The following is a 23,022-nucleotide window of genomic DNA, read 5'->3' on the forward strand; positions in this document are numbered from 1 at the left end:
AAGTGCCAGGTAGATCTCTTGAGCTCTGATAGGACACGTGCTTCCAGGCGCCCTCACCTGATGAGCAGAGAGGCGAAGCACAGGTAAATCCTTTTCTGCAGCACTCATCACTGGGGAATGTTTCTGGAGCATCCAGTAACTGTTTATGGAGCCCTTCCCTGGTTCTTGGGGCTGAGGACACAGAGGTGATTCAGACTTAAATTTGGCACTTACAGACTAATGAAATAGTCTGGTCAGTAATTAAGGAATTATAACACAACTTGAAAAGAGTTATAACAGTGGCCTGTGCAAAGTTCAGAGAAGTGCTGGGAAGGAAGCAAATTAATCCTGTCTGGTGGAATTGAGAAAAGCTTTAAAGGAAGTGACATCAGAGCTGGAGTGTAAATAATTGATTAAATGCCTGCCAGGCTGAAAGGAAGGGACCAGGCATCCTGGCAGAGAGAAAACCATCTGCAAAGGTATGGGGTGTGAAAGAGCAGGTCTATTTAGGAAAAGTGGTTTATCAGAAGATGAGGTTACAGGGTAAGTTGGGATGAGATGGAAAAGTCTCCTGGGTGGTAGGGTTAGTTTCCAGAGTAGAACCCGTTTTTGAACACTGCTTCTCAGGCTTTTATTGTGCTGATTGGAGTAGCAAACAAAGAAGAGAAGTCACTGAGAAAGCCAAGTGGGTTTCTATTAGAACTGCATGGTGCTCTCCAATAGATCATGAAGACTGAAAAGTGAGACAGAGAAAGAAAGAGGGAATAAAGCAGGAGCTGATGCAAACTAAAGTTTTGGAGAAGGGGCAGGGAGATTTGAGGGGGAGCAGCTGACACAGGAAATGGCACTATGGGGTGATAGATGGGACAGAGGTTCTTTAGGATATTTCTTGCCTTTTTGAGAGTCTTCATTAAATGTTTATTTTCTATCATTTTTCTTCCTGGGTGTTGGACTTGCATTCCCATTGACTGTAATTCCATGGGTAGACTAGACACAAGGCTATACTTGTATTGTACTTTGTATCCGTAGGGCTTATCTTATGTATCCTATTATCCTGACAGCAGTGGCAAGATATTAAAGAATTCTGAATAGGGGATGGGTTATTGGCTTTGTGATTTTAGGATTGTCTAGCATCTGTGGATAGGATGGCTTGAAGGGACCAAGACCAGGATCAGGATGACCAACTAAGAAGCTGTTGCGACAGTTGAGAGGAGCTGTCATCGAAGGCTAAACCAGAGTAGTGGTAGCACAAATGATCATTGTGTCTGCTCTTCAGTAAGCTGTGATGCAGTCTTAAATCAGGCCTGAGTGTGAGGTGGCAGCAGCTGGGAAGAAAACGCCCTTTACCCATGGGGTGATTAAGATCCTAATCATATTTGAAGGCCTTCAGTTTTCTTTGTGTAAGTCACGCCCAGAGGGAAGCCCATTAAAGCAGCCAGGACTTTGGTCTGGCACCTGCCAGACTCACCATGCACTTCTGCAGCACTTGAAGAGATCTTGACAGCACCACTTTCCTTTTGGTCTCATAGACTCATGCATAACCTCCAGGAACACTCTTTCTTTCAGAGTAAATAGAGTCTGTCCTTACATTTGCCAAAGAAAGCAGCCCAAAGTCAGTCAGTCGCTAAGGAGGTGGTTGCTGTTGGGGCTGGCCAATTAACCAGCCAGACAGAAAGTTCTTGCATGAAGAGGGACACATGTCCAGCTCTCCCTAATACACATGGAACAAGGGAGAAAAGTGGGAGGCTTACTCATGTTTTCATCTCCACCAGCTTGGCCTAGCCTAACACCTGGTACTGCATTCTTGCTTAATTAATAGTTCCTGAATATATTAATGAATTAGCATAACATGAAACCCTGAAAATGGTCTTGTTGGTTCAAGATTGTGATGTGTTAAAGGCACGATTCATCCATTCACTCATTCATTGTTTGGTGAGCTCCTCCTACCACTCAGCTGTGGTTCACAGTCTTGGCTACATCCGGAGAGTTTTTTAAAATCAGTCCACACTCCAGACCAATAACCATAAATCAGAATCCTGTCTCTTTAGGGAATGTGGGTTATCAGAAGATGAGGTTACAGAATAAGTTGGAATTAGTATTTTTTTAAAGCTCCCCGTGTGATTCCAAGGGACAGCCAAGACTGAGAACCACTGTTAGAATTACAGGTGAATATCATATTGCCCCTGCCTATAAAAGGATCGCAGTCTAAGGGAAGGATGCCCAAATTTACCCATTCAGTCAGTGGAATATAGACTTATAAATGATTTAATAGAGATATGGAGACAATACTGTGGGAACACAGAGGAAGGAGTCCTTAGATGTGGCTACAGGATTCAGGAAAGCTTCAAACAGGAAGAAACTTTTAAGATGGGTTTTTGTTAGATAAATAGAAGTTTATCAATATCTCCCTTCTTTCCTGCCTTCCTTCCTTCCCTCCTTCCTTCCTTCTTTCCATCCTTCCTTCCTGTCTTTCTCTCTCTTTTCTTCCCATCTTCTTATATCAATCTTTCCATACCCCCTTTCTTTTTTGATCCTCCTCACCCACTTTATTCTAGTCAGGCTCTGAAGTTGACCCAGAAGGAGACAATAGTAAACAAAAATGAAGTCCCAACCCTCAAAGCCCATGCTCTGGAGGAGGGAATAACATGCACAGACCTATAAAGGCTGAAAGAACCTGGGGTGTTTGGGGGCAGTAAGTTCATTTTTACTGGAGTAAAAGGAGTCAAACTCCTTTTTTTTGGAGTCAAACATGACTCCAAAGTCAAACATGAAGGAAACATCATGCCAGCAACCTAAGAAGTTTGAACTTTTCCTTAAAGGCATCTGGGAGCAAAATGATTGTGTGATGAAATTTAAAAGTGTTTATCACATTTTAGGCAGTACCTAAAGTGGTCTAAATCAGCATGTTGTTTATGTCCAGTCTACTCCGTAATCTCATTTTGGTTGCTGTCACTGCAGAAAACCCTGCTTCACAAAGATAAGACATTGGAAATGGAAGCAGGCTTTTCAGTGCTTTTGTGGCAATCCCAGGGTATTATGCCTTGACTTTAATCCAGAACATATACAGATTTGAAGTTGTCTTAAACATACTTTTAGGGTCACCATCATTTGCTGTCTCAAGCAGTAGATCCTCTTCTAGCTTGGACAACATTGATTCACCTGCTAATGATAATCTGTATTTGCAACCACTCCCCAGTGCTCATCACCACCTCCGTTCTGCTTCAGATCATCAGGCATTAGATTCTCATAAGGAGCATGCAACCTAGATCCTCACATGCACAGTTCACAGTAGGGTTCACGCTCCTATGAGAATCTAACGCCGTTGCTGATCTGGCAGGAAGCAGAGCTCAGGCAGTAATGGGAGCTATGGGGAGCACATCTGGAGCTTGCTCATCCACTGCTCACCTCCTGCTGTGCGGTCCAGTTCCTAACAGGCCACAGGCTGCTAGAGGTCCGTGGCCCAGGGGGTTGGGGACCCCTCGTCTAAATGGTGCATAGACGTGGCATTAATACTGACTGCCACTGGTTTTCAGTCCTTCGGATTATCTCCAGGAGAGTCTCCATTTGGTGCTGGTAGGTCTTTAACATCCACCTTACACTTCCCTATCTTTCTTTTTAACAAAGCAGAGCCTTCTTCAAAATGTCTGGGTAGAACTTATTCACATTGTTTTGTTGTTATCCTATTTATTTTCATGGAAACCTTATATATGTGACAAAATAGTAGACAGCTGGTTGTTCATGTCATTGTGAAATAAACTTAAGCTAAAATAAGTGGATCCATTTTAAAAATAAATAAAGTATATGATGGTATAAAAGACATGTAGATCCTAGTGAAGGTTATGATGGGGACAGGTAAATAACTGAAGGATAGATCCAATTCATCAATATTTCTCTTTATGGGTCGAGTTTCTGGTGTCAAGTGTAAGGACTCTTTGCCTAGCCTTAGACCCCGAAGATTTCTCTAATGTATTTTTCTAAAACTTTTATGTTTTTATATTTAAGTCTGCGAACCATTTTTGTGTTACTCTTTAAATGAGGTATGAGGTTTTGGTTGAGGTTCAGTTTTTCTCCTGTGGATGTCCAACTGCGCCAGTGCCATTTGTTGAAAAGGCACTCTCCTTGATTAAATTGCTTTTGCATCTTGGTCAGAAATTGCTTGGGCATATTTGTGTGGGTCTATTTCTTGGTTCTCTATTCTGTTCCACTGGTCTGTATCTGCCTCTCCTCCAGTACGAAAGCCTTGATTCCTGTAGCTATGAAGGTCTTGAAATTAGGTAGACTGATTTCTCTCCTTTTATTCTTCTTTTTCAAAAAAATTTTAGCTATTCTAGTTTCTTTGCCTTTTCATATAAATTTTAGAATAGTCTCATCCATATCCACAAGAGATCTTGCTAAGATTTGGACAGGAATTGCATTAAATCTGCACATCCATGTAGGGAGAATTGACATTTTTCTATGCTGAGTCTCCTAATCCACGAACACCGTGTACTCCCCCACTTATTTACATCTTTTATTTCTTTCATCAGCATTTTGCAGTTTTCAGCATGCCAAGCCTGTACAAATTATTTGTCTGAGAATGTACGGATTTCCCCTCATTCCTTAAGGGCATTTCCACTGAGTCTAAGGTTCTGCGCTGGCGGTTGCTTTCTTTCAGCATAGGAAGAACCCTGTGTCCCTTCCTTCTCATCTCCAGGTTTTCTCATGAAAAATCTGTTGTTGTTATCATCATGGGAAGGTGTTGTTTTTCTGTGGCTGCTTTCAAGATTTTTTTCTTTGTCTTTAGTTTTTAGAAGTTTAATTATTATGTATCTTGATTCTGTGGACTGATGTCTCTTCCAAATTTAGAAAGTTTTCAGCCCTTATTTCTTCAAGTACCTTTTCATCCTCACTCTTTTTCTCACCTCCTTGCAAGGTGATTACGTGAATGGTAAATCTTTTGTTATAGGCCCACAGGTCCCTGGGACTCCCTTCCTTTTTTTTCCAGTCTATTTTCCCTCTGATGTTCAGACTGGGTAATTTCTATTGTTCTGTCTTTCAGTTCACTGGTTCTTTTCTCTCTTCTCTCCATCCTGCTGTTGTGCCCAACCATTGAGTTTTGATTTCTTATAAGATTTTTCAGCTCTAAAATATCCATTTGGTTCATCTTTTATTTTCTGTTTATCTGTTGAGGCTTTCTAGTTTTTCATTTTTAGGATGATTATTTAAAAATATTTGTCAGATAATCCTAACTTGTCATCTTGGCATTGGTATCTATTGATTGCTTTTTAAAAATCCTATGTGAAATCTCTCCATTATTGATATAGCAATTAATTTTCTATTGAAATATTGACATTTTAGGTATTATATTACAAGAGACTGGATCATATTTAAGTCTTCTGTTTTGTCTGGCTTTACGTGACACTGCTGTGGCAAAGGTGGCAGAAGGCAGTGGAGAGAAGGTACACTGCCTCATCACTCCAAGGTGGGGGTAGAAGTCCAGGCTCCCTACTCGGCTCTGTGACACCTGAAGGGAGAGGGGTCTTTATTACTGATGTGGGGGCTATTTTTTCTCCTCTCTAGGCTTCTTCACGGGGATAAATCCCTGGCTGTAAGATATGCCTACTTACTGTTCCCCATGTGGCCCCTTCTGACACTGTGGGGGATGGGTGTTCATCTCCACCTGGTGGGGATGAAAGTCCCAGCTCCTGCTAGGGATGGTAGGGACACTATCCCAGCAGGGGTGTTGGGTCACCTTGTTGCAACTCCCTACTTGGCCTTTGCTGCTAGGATGGGAACAGGGCTTCAGTGTTTTCTGTGGTGTTTGGCTGCAGTAGAGAAGTTATTGCCGGAAGTTTTCTCTTTGGTAGGCTGCCTCTTTCCTGGTCCTTTGGAAAGAGGCAGCAGGCTTTGCGGGGAGGGCAGCTTTCAGTTTTGTCTGTGCCCATGGGCACCAAGTTTCTGAGTGGCCAACTTCTTTAGCGGAGGGTCTAACTAGAGAACCCAGAGAACTAATTATTGTGTCATTCTTTGGACCCCTTCCCATTCTGGAGATCCTGGCTGGGCTGCCTTTGCCTCTCCACCTTTCAGAGTCATATTTGTTTTAAATATAATGTCCAGGTTTTTATTTGTATCTAGCAAAAGAATAGGAAAAAGCACCATTGCTTCCTCTTCTCTGAAGATGTGTCAGTGTGTTTTAAAAGCTTTCCAGGAAGCCCAGGTTGAGAATCACCAATATAGGCTGTAAGCTCCACAAGGGCAAGGATTGTGTCTATCCTTTACTTATATAACACCTGTACCTGATCTTTTAACAAAGATCTTTTGGATGGATGCTTGGAAGAATGGATAGATGGTGGATGGGTGGGTGGGTAGATGGATGGGTAAATGGATGCATGGATGAATATCAAAATGGAACCGACAGCCAAACTGACTCACACTCACCTGTACCCTTGTGCATACAATACATACTCCTGTCTAGATATGTCTGGCTCCAGAACCAGCAAGAGAGCTTGACCAGCAGGTGGCGCAGAGGAGCCCACAGGTGTGCGGCTTGGGCTGCTGCTGTAGTCAGACACCAAGTCATTTTCACCAAGAGTGAGAGACAGACATTAAAGAAACTCCTAATTACCTAGGAACTCTCTCTTGAAAACATCACATCTGCCTTTTCTTTCTCTTCTGGCAGTTCTTTTATTTACTTTAATATCACGATTTTTTTTCTCAAGAAGAGAAGAGCCTGGACAACTTTGGTCTTTGACAGTGCCTTCCTCAAGGCTTAATCTCCAGAGATTTGGAACAAAAAGAAAACATTATTCATCATGTCCTAAAATAATATGTGCGTGTGCTGAGCTTGGCATGTGTTCACTGTGTTCCTGTCTAATGTTAGTGTGGGTATTTATATTTCCAGTACCATGAAATCTTTTTTTAAAGTGTTGATTGCCTTCCCTTTTCTTCCTACCATAGTGAAAAGGGGGTGGGGATCTGAAGCTCATTCAAATGACTTAGGAGGTAGGTGCCACTTGGGCCTTTTTAAAATTTATTTATTTATTTATTTATTTACGTTTTTTCATTTGGGCCTTTACTTGAAGCTTGATCTTCAGTCAATCTAGGATCTCAGTGCAGGGGCACCAATGCCTACATCCCGTTTCCACATCTCTAAAATGGGGGCAAAAGTGATTCCTTCATTGGGAGGTCACTGGCACTGTGCGGATTAAATGAGTCAATAAGGAAAACCTCCCAGCCCAGTGCTGATATGTACAAAGACTTTGAAATATTACTCTTCTTTTTATTCATTGCTTTATAAGGCCAGATGGTAAGAGATAACAGGCTGGGCTTGACATACTTGTTTTGTTTGCCATTTAGTGGTGATTATCCTTCAGCTTCCTTTTCCTGTGCCTAATTTTAAAAATCCCAGCCTGTCACACCACAGATGGAGGATGGGGAGAGCAGAGAAACAATCAAACAAATTCAACCTCCTACACACTTAGGCCAAATTATAAAATAAGAGCTGACAGAGGGACAGGAGAAAAAGAGTTGATGCAGCTAAGCCATTTCAATCCTTCCACTCCTGACGATTAAGTCAGAGTTGTTGTGTCCCCTTTATGAGAAACCACAAGATACATCAATCAAAAACTTAGGACCAGCTAAAATTGTCCTTCTGCTAAGCCATTAGTTTGCTTTCATTTAAATGACACTAGAATCTTTTATTTAATCCTCTTTCCCTCTTTGCTCTGCCTTTTGGGAAACTCAGATTTGTGGCTCACCTGGAGAGGTTCTTTAGGACCCGCCCTTTGTTTAATCCATATTTGCCTAATAATGCTTTATTTCCTAAAAACAACAACAACAACAAAAAACTAGTGCCTGTAGGTATTTTGAGGAGCAACTGATTAACATAAATAGATTTTAAAAACAGAGATATGGGAATCCAGGCAGCCTCTTTCTTGGTTCACTGATTTTTTTTTTCAAAACAACTTTATTAAGGTATAATTTACACACCATGAAATTCACCCATTGTAAGTGAATCATACAATTCAATTATTGTTGTTAAATTTACAGAATTGTACAATGATCATCAGAATCCAATTTTAGAACATTTGCCATCAGTCACAAGAGACCCCTTCCCATTCCTGTCCCTTATCCCAGGCAACCACTAATCTACTTTGTCTCAAAGGGTTTGCCTATTCTAGACATTTCTTATAAATAGAATCATACTACGTGTTGTGTTTTGTGTCTGGCTTCTTTCACTTAGCATGATGTTTTTTGAGTTCACCCATGTTATAGCATGAATCACTATTCCTTTTTATTGACAAATAATCTTTCATTGCATGGTATACCATATTTTGATTATTTGCTTACTAACTGATGAATATGTATAATGTTTCCACTTTTTAACTTAGTATAAATAATGCTATATGAATATTTACATACAAATTTTTGTGTGAACAGATGTTTTCAGTCCTCTTTTGTATACGTGTAGGTATGCAACCCTGGGTCATATACTAACTATGTTTAACTGCTTGAGGAACTGCCAGACTTCTCCACAGTGGCTGTACCATTGCACATTCCCACCAGCAGTGTATGACGGTTCTAATTTCTCCACATGCTTTTAAAAAAAAATTTTATTGTTATTCAATTACAGTTGTCTGCATTTTCTCCCCATCCCTCCACCCCACCGCAGCCAAACCCACCTCCCTCCCCCACCTCCACCTTCCGCCTTGATTTTGTCCATGTGTCCTTTATAGTAGTTCCTGTAAACCCCTCTCCCCACTGTCTCCTCCCCACTCCCCTCTGGCTATTGTTAGATTGTTCTTAACTTCAATGTCTCTGGTTATATTTTGTTTGCTTTTTTCTTTTGTTGATTAGGTTCCAGTTACAGGTGAGATCATATGGTATTTGTCCCTCACCGCCTGGCTTATTTCATTTAGCATAATGCTCTCCAGTTCCATCCATGCTGTTGCAAAGGGTATAAGCTCCTTCTTTCTCTCTGCTGCATAGAATTCCATTGTGTAAATGTACCATAGTTTTTGGATCCACTCATTTGCTGATGGGCACTTAGGTTGCTTCCAGTACTTGGCTATTGTAAATTATGCTGCTATGAACATTGGGGTGCATAGGTTCTTTTGGATTGGTGTTTCAGGGTTCTTAGGATATAATCCCAGCAGCGGAATTGCTGGGTCAAAGGGCAGTTCCATTTTTAATTTTCTGAGGAAATTCCATATTGTTTTCCACAGTGGCCTCACCAGTCTGCATTCCCACCAACAATGTACTAGGGTTCCCTTTTCTCCGCATCCTCTCCAGCACTTGTTTGTTGATCTGTTTATGTTGGCCACTCTGACTGGTGTGAGATGGTACCTCATTGTGGTTTTAATTTGCATCTCTCTGATGGCTAGTGATGCTGAGCACCTTTTCATATGTCTCTGGGCCCTCTGTATGTCTTCCTTGGAGAAGTGTCTGTTCAAGTCCTTTGCCCATTTTTTAATTGGGTTGTTTGTCTTCCTGGAGTGCAGTTGTGTGAGTTCTTTATATATTTTGGAGATCAGGCCCTTGTCTGAGGTATCATTGGCAAATATGTTTTCCCATACAGTTGTTTCTCTTTTTATTTTAATGCTGTTTTCTTTAGCCATGCAGAAGCTTTTTATTTTGATGAGGTCCCATTTCTTTATTCTTTCCTTTGTGTCCCTTGCTTTAGGGGACGTGTCTGTGAGGATATTTTTGCATGGAATGTCTGAGATTTTCCTGCCAATGTTTTCCTCTAGGACTTTTATGGTGTTACAACTTATATTTAAGTGTTTTATCCACCTTGAATTTATTTTTGTGTATGGTGTAAGTTGGTGATTGAGGGTTTTTTTTTGCACGTAGCTGTCCAGATCTCCCAACACCATTTGTTGAAGAGGCTGTTTTTGCTCCATTTTATGCTCCTGCCTCCTTTGTCAAATATTAATTGACCATAAAGACTTGAGTTTATTTCTGGGCTCTCTGTTCTGTTCCATTGGTCTATGTGCCTGTTTTTATGCCACTACCAGGCTGTTTTGATTACAGTGGCCTTGTAATACAGTTTGATATCAGGTATTGTGATCCCTCCTGCTTTGTTCTTCTTTCTCAGAATTGCTGCAGCTATTTGGGGTTGTTTATGGTTCCATATAAATTTCTGAAATGTTTGTTCTATATCTGTGAAATATGTCATGGGTACTTTAATAGGGATTGCATTGAATCTATAAATCGCTTTGGGTAGTATGGCCATTTTGATGATGTTAATTCTTCCAATCCATGAGCATGGTACATGCGTCCATTTGTTTGTGTCTTCCTTAATTTCTTTCTTCAGTGTTGTGTAGTTTTCTGAGTACAGGTCTTTTACCTCCTTGGTTAGGATTATTCCTAGGTACTTTATTTTTCTTGTTGCTATATCAAATGGGATTTTTTTCCTGATTTCTGTTTCTGCAGTTTTGTTGTTGGTAGACAGGAATGCCTTTGGTTTCTGAGTATTGACTTTGTATCCAGCTGCTTTGCCAAATTCATTTATTAGGTCGAGTAGTTTTTTGGTGGAGTCTATAGGATTTTCCATGTACACTATCATGTCATCTGCAAACAGTGACAGTTTCATTCCACATGCTTTTTAACACTTACTGTCTGTCTTTTAAATTACAGCCATCCCAGTGGGTATGAAGTGGTATCTCATTGTGGTTTTGATTTGTACTTGCCTGTTAAATAATGATGTTGGGTGTCTGTTCATGAGCTTATGAACCATTTCTGTATCTTCTTTGATGAAATATCTATTTATATTTGGTGTCCATTTTTTTACTTGGGTTGTCTTCTTATTATTGAGTTGGAAGAGTTCTTTATATGTGCTGGACATCTCAGATGTATGTCAGATATATGACAAATATTTTCATCCATTCTGTAACTTTCTCCTTTTTTAGTGGTGCGTTTTGAAGCACAAACATTTTAATTTTTATGAAGTCCAATTTAGCAATTCTTCCCTTTATTTATTATGCCTTGGTGTTGTATTTAAGAAACCTTTGCCTACCTAACTCAAGGTCACAAAGCTTTTCTCCTATGATGTCTTCTAAGAGTTTAAGTGACTCTTACATTTAGGTCTGTTGTCAATTTTGAGTTCATTTCTGTGTACTGTGTGAGGTAAAGGTCTAAATCCGTCTTTTCAATGTAGACATCAGTTATCCCAGCACACTATCATTGCATTTGTCTGCTGCCTGCTTCCATCCCTTCCTCCACTTCAGTGTGCCAAGAGATGAGCCACACCTTGCCTCTGTGGCAGCCTCAGTCCCCAGTTCCCCATCACTTCAGTTCATGAGACCAACAGACCATCTTGAGAGCACACAATCCCAATTCCAGTTTTCCAAAAAGAGAATTGTACTGATTGACCTATTTTGGGTCAGATGACAATCTCTGGTCCAATCATACATGCCCAGGGGTTGGGGTTATGTGGTATAACTATGGCTGCCAGGGCTCACACCTAGGTGGATGACGGATCTCAAAGAAAGAAGCATGTTGTGAGCTGAGCAGGTACTTCAAAAGGTGTCGACTCAAGAGTCATTACATCATATTCAGTGTTCTGGATCTGATAAACTAGCTTGACATTTCCAGGGAGGGGCTCACAGGTCATGTTCCCAAAATTTGTTCTTTCTTGACCTGTGTTCAAATGTTCATGAAAACAAAGGAAACAATTGAATAATTGACATTCGAAAACTAAAAGATTTCATGTGAAAATGCAGCTTTATTCTTCATTTTAAAAACAGGCAGATCTGGGCTTAAAGCAATTGGTGGCATGTGAGTGACAGCTGTAGCCTTCAGACAGAGACCATACTCTCCAGGTAACCCCAGTCCCCACCACTCCCTCTTGATCCATGCACAGTCCCCTGGAGTAACTTTTCCTCCCTCATGCTGTAGACATTTCAATGTGTGTCACCACCCTCTGAAAAGCCTGTTGCCCACAGCGTCATATACCTCTTGCATCGTATCCAGAGGATAACTCTTACCCCAGCACTGCCCTAGATGCTAAGTCCAAATCCTGCAGCACTGGGCTCCTAATAGAACTCTGCTATTTGCAGCCAGTGGCATTGATAATCCTGAGTGTTTTATGGAAATTATGCTCTGACCAGACTCATTGAGAATATGCAGTATTTGAGGCACCCCCATGCATGATGCCCTTGTCTCAGAATTAGAGCAAAGAAATTAATACTCTTGACTTACTTGACCAGAATAACCAACCAATGCAAATGTAGCAGAGGGTAGAGCAGTTTGGACTGAGGAAAGAAAGGGTACATTCTCACATTTTACTAAAGAAAATAAAAGATGTGCTACGAATGTGAAAGGTATTTCCTTTTTAAAGGTTTTTCCAGTGGAGTAAACCTATTTCTTGTTGTTGTTTTTAAAAATGAGTACAGTTAGTTCTTATCTCCCTATTATAAAACCAAGACATTCTCATTGTTGAAGTCTTGGGAAATACCAAAAAATAATAAACATCAATTACTACCCAGAGGAAGCCAGTGTTAACATAATATAACAGAGATTCACCCTTGTTCTAACCCTCTTAGTTAACAGAATTGGCACCATCTTGTACGAACAATGTCTGTGGCAAATTTAATCTCATCATAAGCATTTTCCTGTATCATTACTGGGGCTCCACAAATGTGATTGTCAATGACTACATGATATTCTATTCTGTAGCTATCCTGTAATATCTTAGTCCCCAAATGTTAGATCATTTCCTATCATAAATAATTTTGCAGTGAGCACTTTTCTGCATAAATTCTTATTCATGTTTTGAATTACCATGAAAGAAATTTCTAACAATCAAGTTTTCAGGAAAAAAATGGGAAAGTTAGCTGAAGGTATCAATATTCACCAGTAGGGTAAATCTTATCTGACATTTTTTGTTGGTTTAAACATCCTTGTGAAAAAAGTTCCCACACTGTCTGCACTTAGGTCCTTCTCCCTGTGCCTTCCTTATCCATTTGTGTCTCATTTCCTCAGAACCCATGCAGGAAACCTCTCCTGAGTATCTATCAGGTGTCAGCCTGGTGCCAGCACAGGAGAATGGCAGTGAGTGAAAAGGTGTGATCCCTGACATCAAGGAGGGGGCATCCCCTCCATGGTCACGGGTATCACACTTTGGAAACAGAAGCAGTGGACACACTCCATGCCTCAGAGAGGCTCCCTATTTACTTAGGGAGAATCAGCTAAAGATAGTATGATAAGATAGGTGTTATAAAGAGCAGTGTTAGACTTGCCGTGGGTACACAGAAAAAGGAGCAACTAAGTGCTTCAAGGCAAAAGGGTGCTCCAGGCATTGGAGACGGCACAGGCAAAGGCACAGAGGTATAAAAGAGCTTCCTTACACCATGGCCCCAACACGTCTTTCCAGACTCATCATTCCGCATTCTACTCACTTACAAGGATTTCCTCCTAAATCATTGAACTCAGCTGTGTACTTTTTTTTTACTCCTCACCCAAGTATATGTTTATTGATTTTAGAGAGAGGAGGGGAGAGAGAGAGATATATATATATATATCGGTGTGAGAGAGAAACATCAATTGGTTGCCTCCAATATGTGCCACAATGGGATTGATCTCACAACCTAGGTATGTGCCCTGACTGGGAATTGAACCCACAACCTTTTGGTGTACAGGACAGTGCTCCAATTAGCTGAGCCACCTGGCCAAGGCTTAGCTATGCACTTTTATTCTTTCTTTTTTACTCATCCTTAAATTCATCTTCCTTCCTCCTGGTGAACTTCCTCTCATCCTTCTCTGATATTTTTCTTGACATTAATGCTCTACCTTGAGAGAGGAAGTTGCTTCCTCCTCTGTCCTGTCAACTGCTTTGATCTTACCTCAGTCAATCACACTTTTCCCAGTTGAATTCTAGAATTTTTAATTCAGTTTTTGATGCTGTTTATCTTTTATCTTTCTTTTTATGCTAATTGACAAAATTCTTAAAGTCAGAGGCGAGTATCTGTTAGGATTCCGTTTGGCTGTGTGTGATGGAAAACCCAAACTAACCCAGAAATGGAGAGTCCTGGCTAGTAGGGGAGCCCCATTATCATCAGAGAGCTCAACTTTTTCCAAATTATAACTTTACCTTTCTTATTTTGTGGCTCTTCCTCATGGTCCCAAGATAGCTGCTTAAGCTCTGCTTATCCTGTCAACATTCCAGCCAGTTGGAGGAAATAAAGGCCACAGAAAAGATCACATTCTCCCTTTCAGGCTGCTTTCAGAAAGTTGCAAACTACATTTTATTTCCATTTCTTTATGACTTACTCATATAGTAATCCCCAGCTACAAAGGAGCCTGGGAAATGTAGTCTTTGTTGTAGGCAGCCATGTACTCAGTTAAAAGCAGAAGTCTATTCCTAAGTAGAGAACTGATATTAGATGACTATTAGCAGTTTCTAACATAGTGAAAAACAGGGAAAGGTCAAGGACGATCCCAAGAGCCAGACGGGACTGGCTGGCTGGGGCATCCCTGGGTCACTCACAAAGAAATGGAAGAAAACACAACAGTGACTATTAACAGCACTTCCTGTATGTCAGGTGCTATACTAAGTGCTTGCTTTATCCCCTTTTTTAGAGGTGAGGAAAACTGAGTCTTGGTGAAATGAAATATCTTGATCAGCTAACTGGGGCAGGAAGAGGATCAGAGCAGAGGTTTACTAGTTCATAAAGCCCATACCTGGGTTCTTAACTGCTGCCTGATTTTACCACTCAAATGACCCAAGCCATGAGTGGACCAGCAGTGCTAAAATGGGAGGGGGTGAAGCCATTGGGAAAATCTCTCCAAGTCTTCTAATTCCTCTTACCTCCTCTCTTTGGCTATTAGCAAAGAACCTTGCCCATAAGTCTCTTTTATCTAAAACCAATGTCTGCAAGTTTTTCTTAGGAAAATAATTACCACTGAGAAAGTAGGAGTATTTTGGAATCGGATCCAGGCCTGTTCTCATATATCTCTCATCATGGGGAGCTTACTATCTCTCAAGGCAATTCATTGCATTGTTAGATAACATTTGTTTTTAGAAAGCCTTCCCTTACCTTGAGCTGAAAGCTGTATTCTTTGGCATATTCTTCAGTTAGTTCAGTGGTTCTCAGTGAAGGATCATTTTGCCCCCCAGTGGATATCTGGCAATGTCGAGAGATATTTCTGGTTGTCACCACTAGAAGTGGGGGAAAGGTGTTACTGGCATCTAGTGAGCAGAGGCCAGGGATGCTGCTAAACATCCAACCAGTGCACGTGCCAGCTCTTCACAACAAAGAATTATCCAGTTCAAAATGTCAATAGACTGAGGGTTGAGAAACTCTGAGTTAGATCGAACTAGGTTCGAGTCTTGGCTTCACCAACTGCTTTCTAGCTGTATGACCCCTGCAAGCCTGAGCTGACTGTTTCCTCCTCTCTACCTTGAAGATCATCAGAATACCTCCCTATGGGCTTGTGGTCGGCATTTAATAACCAATATATGAAAAGCCCAGGGCTTGGCTTCCTACTGTCAAAGCTGCCCCAGTCAGTGTTCCCAGGATGTGAAAGGAATGCTGACTACCTTTGTTGATCTGTTTGGCACTTGGACCTGATTGGATTAGAATGTTTGTTGTTGTAATCACTCTAGTAAAAGTCCCACTGTAGCTAATGGTTTCAGAACAGACTAGTTGCCTTGTTTGTACACAGAAGTCTCTGGGAGAAAAAGGGTCAGTTTCTGCTTGTCACTGAGTGGAAGTTACCTAGAGGTTAGCAGAGCATTGTCTCCACTGATCCTCAACAGCCCAGGGAGCGAGGTCATGATATTTTTCCTACATGACAGCTGAGGAAATTGGAGACCTGGCTGTTTACTCATGCTCCACACAGCCTCTCAAGTGACAGAGCCTGGGTGATAGGAGAGGGCTCTCCTTCCATCACCTGCTTTGCTACAGACACGGTGCTAAAGAACCTACAGGTTCCCACCTTCTCAAAATGCCCTGTCCAAAGGGCTTCTTCTAGCTTCCATTCTCTCTCCACAGAAGCATATCCTCTGGCCAGGCAGCACCCTCTCTGAAGGCCTGGCCTGGACCCCAGAGAGGGCAGCTCAGAACCCGATGGGGTTCTGACAGCTTGTGGGGAACGTGGCCTCCTGTGTGGCAGGAGGTGCAGTAAGGATCCATGTCCCCAAACACCTCCCACACTCTGTCAGAATGCCAGAGAGTTAGTTATCTCACTGAGTAGAGACTGTTCATGGACTGGGTGAGAGGAAGAGAGACTAGGAATGACTTAAGGGGCCTGTGACCCGGGTAGCCGCACGGGCCCTGAGCTCAGGATTCCCAAGCTTGGCTTAATGTTCTGCTGTCTCCATCTTGAAATTCTTAACTATTTTATTTTCAATTTGTACTGGGCCCTGCAAATTATTCATCTGGTTCTGATGTGGCCAATCCTGCTGTCCTCTTGGCTGCCTGCCCTGTGGGGCCTGCTTTTTTCAGGCTCAGTGCTGGGGTCACATGTTCCTTCCCTCAGGATTCCTCTTCCTCCCCTGACACCCCTCCCCTCAGCATTCATCAGGAGAGGTAAGCCTGCAAGTGCCATTTGTATGCACTGTGGGTGCTACAGTTGCCTTTCCTGGAGTCCTCTTTCAGAATCCTGTGGTTTAGAACAAAAGTGGATTTGCTTGCTTCTGAAATAGACAACTGAGCTGAAAGGAAGCTTTCACCAGTAAGTATCTGTTGAATGAATAAGTTCTGAGCTGAGATATTTCAGACCATCCTACCTCTCACTGTTTATTCACTTAACAAATATTTATTGATCTTTTGCTTTTATGTTTATGCAAAATAACATGTCCAAACTATGAGGGAGAAAACGTGACAAAGCATTGAGGTTACAGTAATAGATGAGGAAGATAACCTTATGCTGTATTAATTTTCTTCAACATTTTATTATGAAAATTATCAATGAAATAGAAAAGTTAGAAGCATCATACAATAAACATCCATATACCCACTTCCCAGGTTGTAAATTGACATTTTGCTCTTTTTCCTTAACATATCTGTTTGTTCATCCATTCTTTTAACCAGTTATCCATCCAATATATTTTTTTATTCATTTCAAAGTTTACAGACATCAGTAGATTCTACCCCTAACTAAACACTTGATATATGACACTAATTTTTAGTTCAGTGATCTCAATTCAATCATAACACTTTTTCTTTTTTAGTGAAAAATTGAAAATATATAGATTTTCATGTAAAAACAAATCATTTTTTCTCCAATATAATTATGGAATGATAGTTTATGCACAATGAAAAAAAATACTGATTCCCCTCTGTGCACAATGAGCCAAAGGGAGAAATAAGAGAGAGAGAAATTTCCTCAAGGCAATGAGGAAAAGAGGAATGAGTCACTTCTGCAGGAGGGGAAGGTCGAGTTGCCTTGGGAAGGCCAAGCTATGGCAGTGTTTGAGGGAACCACTTCCTGCTTCCTTCCAATCAAAACAATAAAAAATAAAATCCCGGAGATGATACTGCTTTCACCTTCTTTCCCTCTTCCTGAGGTGACCGTGGACAATTCCAAGGGATTTCGGCTTGGTCAGGGCTGAAGGTGTATTGACTGGGTTTTGGACATAGGAGTGGAGAAAAGGGACAGGCTGAAACTGTAACTTTGGGAGCTGTCTTCACAGAGGTTGTGTTGGGGTGGCAGGCGTGAGTGGATAAGGCCTCTGGGAACAGGAGCTGAGGGCAGGACTGGGACACAGGAGGAGAAGGTGATGCTGTTGAAGAAGTCAGAGGCAGCACACTCAGAGAAGTTTCTCAGAGAAGTTCGGAGTGTTTCTCTGACTGCCCATTCAGAGCTGGAGAAGAACATGGGAAAATACCTAAAACAAGACTCTAAAAAGGAGACCTGGAAAAGCCTTTAGAGATCACCTACCTCACCCTTCACATTTGACCAACGAGAAAAGGCAGGCTGAGACATGACTCAGAAAATTAGTGGCACAGCTGGGCAAAATGAAGGCCACCCAAGTGGTGCTTTTCCAACAAAGTAAATCAATGGGTTTCTTCCACAAGGACCAATGCCTTGGCTTTGATGTTTATCTTTAAAAAATATGAATTTGGCCAGGATTTTATCTGGTGCTGCCTTAATGTAAAACTAGTATTTTTCTAAATTATTGAGAGAGATTTATAATCACTGTTAGTGTTTCTCAGTCTTCTTTCAACGCACCAGTTTAAAGAATATAAATATAAAAAATGTAAAATATGAATATATAAAAAATACAAATATAAAAAATCTAACAACCCCTTCTAGAAGTTTTAATACCTACTTCTACTTCCCACCCCAACTGAGGAGTCCCGATAACAGGATACAATCTGTTTTCAGTATAGACTCACTAGCAAAAGAGGTGTTACATGTGACTTTGCATAGTTTTATGTGATAAAATTTTTTTGAATATAAAAAATAAACAATAAATATGCGTTCTCAAATAACAATCCTCTCCCCATTTGAGAACCATTTGTCTAAGGAGATGGGCTCATTTTATTTCACACTTTGTGTACCCTTGTAACCTCCTCCATATCAGTTTAGGGGTGCTTTTAGTTGCAAGTAAAAACTCCCACAATAGTTACTTAAGCAAAGAAGATATTTAATTATTTCCGATAGTAACCAGGGTGGAGGAAGAGGATTCCAGATTCTGTTCAGCAACTCAGTGATAACAGGACTCTCTGGTTTAGCATCTCAGTGGTTTTCTTGGGGTTTGTTTCCCTTATGGCCCCAAGATGACCTCCATAGCCCCAAGCATCACTTCCTGTAAGGAATAAGGCCAGCAAGTAGGAAACAATGCTTTTCCTTGTTTTGTGCATTTGTTAGAAAGGAAGCACTTTCCAGAATCCCATGCCAAGAGACTTTCTCATCTACTTCCTTGGCCACAGTTGTGTCTCCTAGCCCACTCCTAGACCAGCCACGAGCAATGAGGAACTAGAGTGCTATACTCAGCTTAGACCAATTATGATGCAGCCCACCTGCCCAGAACACGTGCAACATGGGACTTATACACACTTCACCTTGGTTTTGCCCAACCCCCTAACTAGAATGTAAGCACCTTGAGGGCAGAGATTTTAGTTTCGTTCATTGCTATATTTCCAACACCTGGAACAATGCCAGGAATTCAATAAATAGTCACTAAGTGAAGGAAGGAATAAATGACTAAGGAAGAAGGGGGTATAGGCTATAGGTAACCAGCGTGTCCACTGCCCCTGAGAGCACACAACCCTAGTGTAATCAATGTGATGGGACTAGGTGACTACTGATCACCAAGACTCTAACCTTAATCCTTGTGTTTTTCCTCCCAGGGAGTGAGTCATAGCTGGAGGTTACTCTTGTGCCAATGACCCTTCCCAATTCCTCCAGTGTCACAGAAGACAAGATGTGTGAAGGGAACAAGACCACCAATGCCATCCCCCAACTGATGCCCCTGGTGGTGGTCCTGAGCACCATCTCCTTGGTCACAGTGGGGCTCAACCTGCTGGTCCTGTATGCTGTGCGGAGGGAGCGGAAGTTACACACTGTGGGGAACCTGTACATCGTTAGCCTCTCGGTGGCAGACCTGATTGTGGGAGCTGTTGTCATGCCCATGAACATCCTCTACCTCTCCATGTCCAAGTGGTCCCTGGGCTTGCCACTCTGCCGCTTTTGGCTTTCCATGGACTACGTGGCCAGCACAGCGTCCATTTTCAGCGTCTTCATCTTGTGCATTGATCGCTACCGCTCCGTCCAGCAGCCCCTCAAATATCTGAGGTATCGCACCAAGACCCGAGCATCGGCCACCATCTTGGGGGCCTGGTTTCTCTCCTTCCTCTGGGTCATTCCCATTCTGGGCTGGCATCACTTCATGCCACAGATGTCAGGACGCCGGAAGGACAAGTGTGAGACAGACTTCTATGATGTCACCTGGTTCAAGATCATGACTGCCATCATCAACTTCTATCTGCCCACCTTGCTCATGCTCTGGTTCTATGCCAAAATCTACAAGGCTGTACAGAAGCACTGTCAGCACCGGGAACTCATCAATGGGTCCCTGCCTTCCTTCTCTGAAATTAAGTTGAAGCCAGAGAACCCCAACATGGGGGTCAAGAAACCAGGGAAGAAGTCTCCCTGGGAGGTTCTGAAAAGGAAACCAAAAGTTGCTGGTGGTGGACCTGTTTTGAAGCCACCATCTGAAGACCCAAAGGAGATGAAATGCCCAGGTGTCTGCAGCCAAAAGGAGGATGAGGAAGTGGACCAACTCCATTCTGTCCCCCTTAACATTGTGCAAACACAGACTGAGGCAGAGGAGAATGGCAATGGCTACGTAGCCATCAACCAGAGCCAGAGCCAGCTTGAGACGAATGAGCAGGGCCTGACCATGCATGCGGCCAGCGAGATGTCAGAGGATCAGATCCTAGGTGATAGCCAGTCCTTCTCTCCGACAGACTCAGACACCCCCACAGAGTCAGCATCAGGGAAAGGCAAAACAAGAAGTGGGCCTAGCACAGGCCTCAATTATATCAAGTTCACGTGGAAGAAGCTCCGCTCACATTCAAGACAGTATATGTCTGGGTTGCATGTGAACCGAGAACGGAAGGCTGCTAGACAACTGGGTTTTATCATGGCAGCCTTTATCCTTTGCTGGATTCCTTACTTCATCTTCTTCATGGTCATTGCCTTCTGCAAGAGCTGTTGCAATGAACGTGTGCACATGTTCACCATCTGGCTAGGCTACATCAACTCCACATTGAACCCTCTCATCTACCCTTTGTGCAATGAGAACTTCAAGAAGGCATTCAAGAAAATTTTGCACATTCGCTCCTAAGGGAGGCTACAGGGGGATGCAACTAAGTGTCGCTTAGGATGACCCTGAAGAAAATGGAGGGTGAAAGCCTATGAGTTGCCAGGTAACTGGGCTTTCTGGAGTTAGAATAGTCTTAGGCGCTGGGTCATCTGGAAAGTTCTTAGGCACCACTGGAAGAACTGCAGATGGCAGTGGTCAGCAGAGAATGTACTCTGAGTACAAAGCAGAGCGTTTCCAAGAGAATCGAATCTGAATGAGTGCCCTTGCTCCTCGGGAAATGTGGGAGCCTCAGACTCTCATTGTAATTCAAGTTTCCAGAATTGAATTAACTGGCAATTGAAGAGACATGTGGGTAGAGTTCCTCTGGATAATTAGACAGAACTCTAGAGCCCTCCTGGAATGGAGCTATATGACTGTACAGAGACCTTACATGTGCAGATAAATGATGACCCCTTCCAGGGGTCACCTTGAGAGGCATAACAGCTATTCCACTGTGATGACCACCTCTCTTCTGATCCTCTTTTGCAGCTTTCTCCAGAATCAATGTCTGAACCACCCTGGAAATTCTGCCTTATTCTTACTCACACATGTCTCAGAGTTGATAGGAAGTAATGCAGCTTGCACACTCATTATTTTCAACCCCAAATTCCTTTTAGCTATTAAAAAAAAAAAGATGATAAAAGCGGCCCTCAAAAGAAAGGGAAAAGAAAATTTTAATGGTTTCACATTAAAACATTTTAAAAATGGAACGGGAGAAGCAAGCCATATATCCTGAGGGCTGTGCCAGGCTTATCTCATTTAAGCCCCATGACCCCCTCGATAGGGGGGTGGTATAACACGAGAGGCAAACTGAGGTGCAGCAAGGTGAACTAAGGTGCCCAAGGTCACATAGCTAGTTATGTGAGACAGCTGGAATGAAAACCCTGTGGGGTTCCAGCTCCTTGCACACATTTTCTGCAAAAAGCAAAAATTTGTCCTATTAAGTACATACACACACACACACAATATTCCTGAGAGTGGTGGCAATTCTCAAAAGAATATGTTGTGAGCAGGAACAGCTGACAGAGTATGTCTGCAGCCATCGAAGGCGATACTTCGGAGGGGTGGTGTGTTATTTATGTGTGAGTTCCGCTGTGTTTGCCCCAAAGTGGTCATGTTCTTTTATAGGCACATCTCTCAAGTAAAAACTAGCAAAGGCATGTAAACATACAGTTTTACTTTGGTGCTTATGTTACAGTCTGGTGATGATTTATATTTTAAAATTTGATGCTAAACTGTAATATATGTAGTAAATGGAGTGTCCATACAAGCTGGTATTTTCTGTCTTGTGTTCTTGTTTGCATGATCTGTTAAAATGAGAGGTTTTTTTACCTACCTAAAATACGATATTTAAAACTACACCGTTTTACTTACTTAATGTCACCATTCTGAGTCTCTTGGACAGAGATGTATTGAAAGTATTGTCAAATGTTACAAGAACTGATGTAGGGTTTCTCTTTGGTTTTTGATCCCGTTTGTAAATGTCTTTAGAAAAGGACTTACTTTTTATAACTAGCTTCCTCTCACTCTGCTTTGCACCCCCGAAAGCTCTTCTTGTTCAAAACTGTGGGAGCTAAGGAGACTTTTATCCTGGTTTTAGAAGCTGCAGCTGGTCTTTTCCCAGGTCAGAAGCTGTTTCTCAGGAGGCCTGTGAAAACGTTGCTCCCTGGGATCCCTCAGGACCAAGGAATACCTAAAAAAGATCACTCTACACAGACAAATGGCCAAGTGCTCATCATTTATGTTGATGAACAGTTAAGGAAGCCAGTGAAGAGAAGTGGTTATGAGCTCTGACTTTGGTTCAAAGAGACCTGGATTTGAGCTTGACAAGAACAAGAAACGATCAATATAAATTGTCAGAGCATAAAGAACCAGGTCCACGCATTACTGTACACAGTGTTTACAATACTTGTACTGTGGCTGGTACACAGAGGGGACTCACATGTGGTTTTCAAACAAGTGAGTGTATACTATGTGCCAGACTTTGTACTTTACCACTGTTACCTAATTTAGCCTTTATACCAATGTCATGAAGGAAATTTCCCTGTTTTCACAAACAGGCAAACTGAAGCACAGAGACATTAAGGACCAGCTGTAAGATCTGATTCTGGAATGTGCTTCCTTGCCACAGAATCAACCTTCTATCCCAACTCCTATCTGAATGGTTGAATTCATTTTTAATGTATGAATGAACGAAATTTATAAGAGATAACTCAGTCCCAGTCCATTCAGCAAACAACCAGTGG

General features: G+C 41.9%; 1 protein-coding gene across 3 annotated transcripts in view; it reads left to right on the forward strand.

Annotated features, from left to right (window-relative positions):
- Positions 1–22,824, forward strand: part of HRH1 (histamine receptor H1) — a 91,737-nt gene extending 68,913 nt beyond the window's left edge. For 2 of the 3 annotated variants that reach the window (XM_045192415.2, XM_045192416.2), the window contains one exon: positions 19,260–22,824. In XM_045192415.2, the coding sequence (XP_045048350.2) occupies positions 19,295–20,758 (1,464 nt within the window). In that variant the 5' untranslated portion in view covers positions 19,260–19,294 and the 3' untranslated portion in view covers positions 20,759–22,824. Of the gene's footprint in view, positions 1–262; positions 459–19,259 lie in introns of those variants that run through there. The other variant, XM_024556702.3, reaches the window with a different exon arrangement.
- Positions 22,825–23,022: the final 198 nt, after the last annotated feature.

The sequence above is a fragment of the Desmodus rotundus genome, chromosome 8 (assembly GCF_022682495.2).
Source record: "Desmodus rotundus isolate HL8 chromosome 8, HLdesRot8A.1, whole genome shotgun sequence".
Lineage (NCBI taxonomy): Eukaryota > Metazoa > Chordata > Mammalia > Chiroptera > Phyllostomidae > Desmodus > Desmodus rotundus.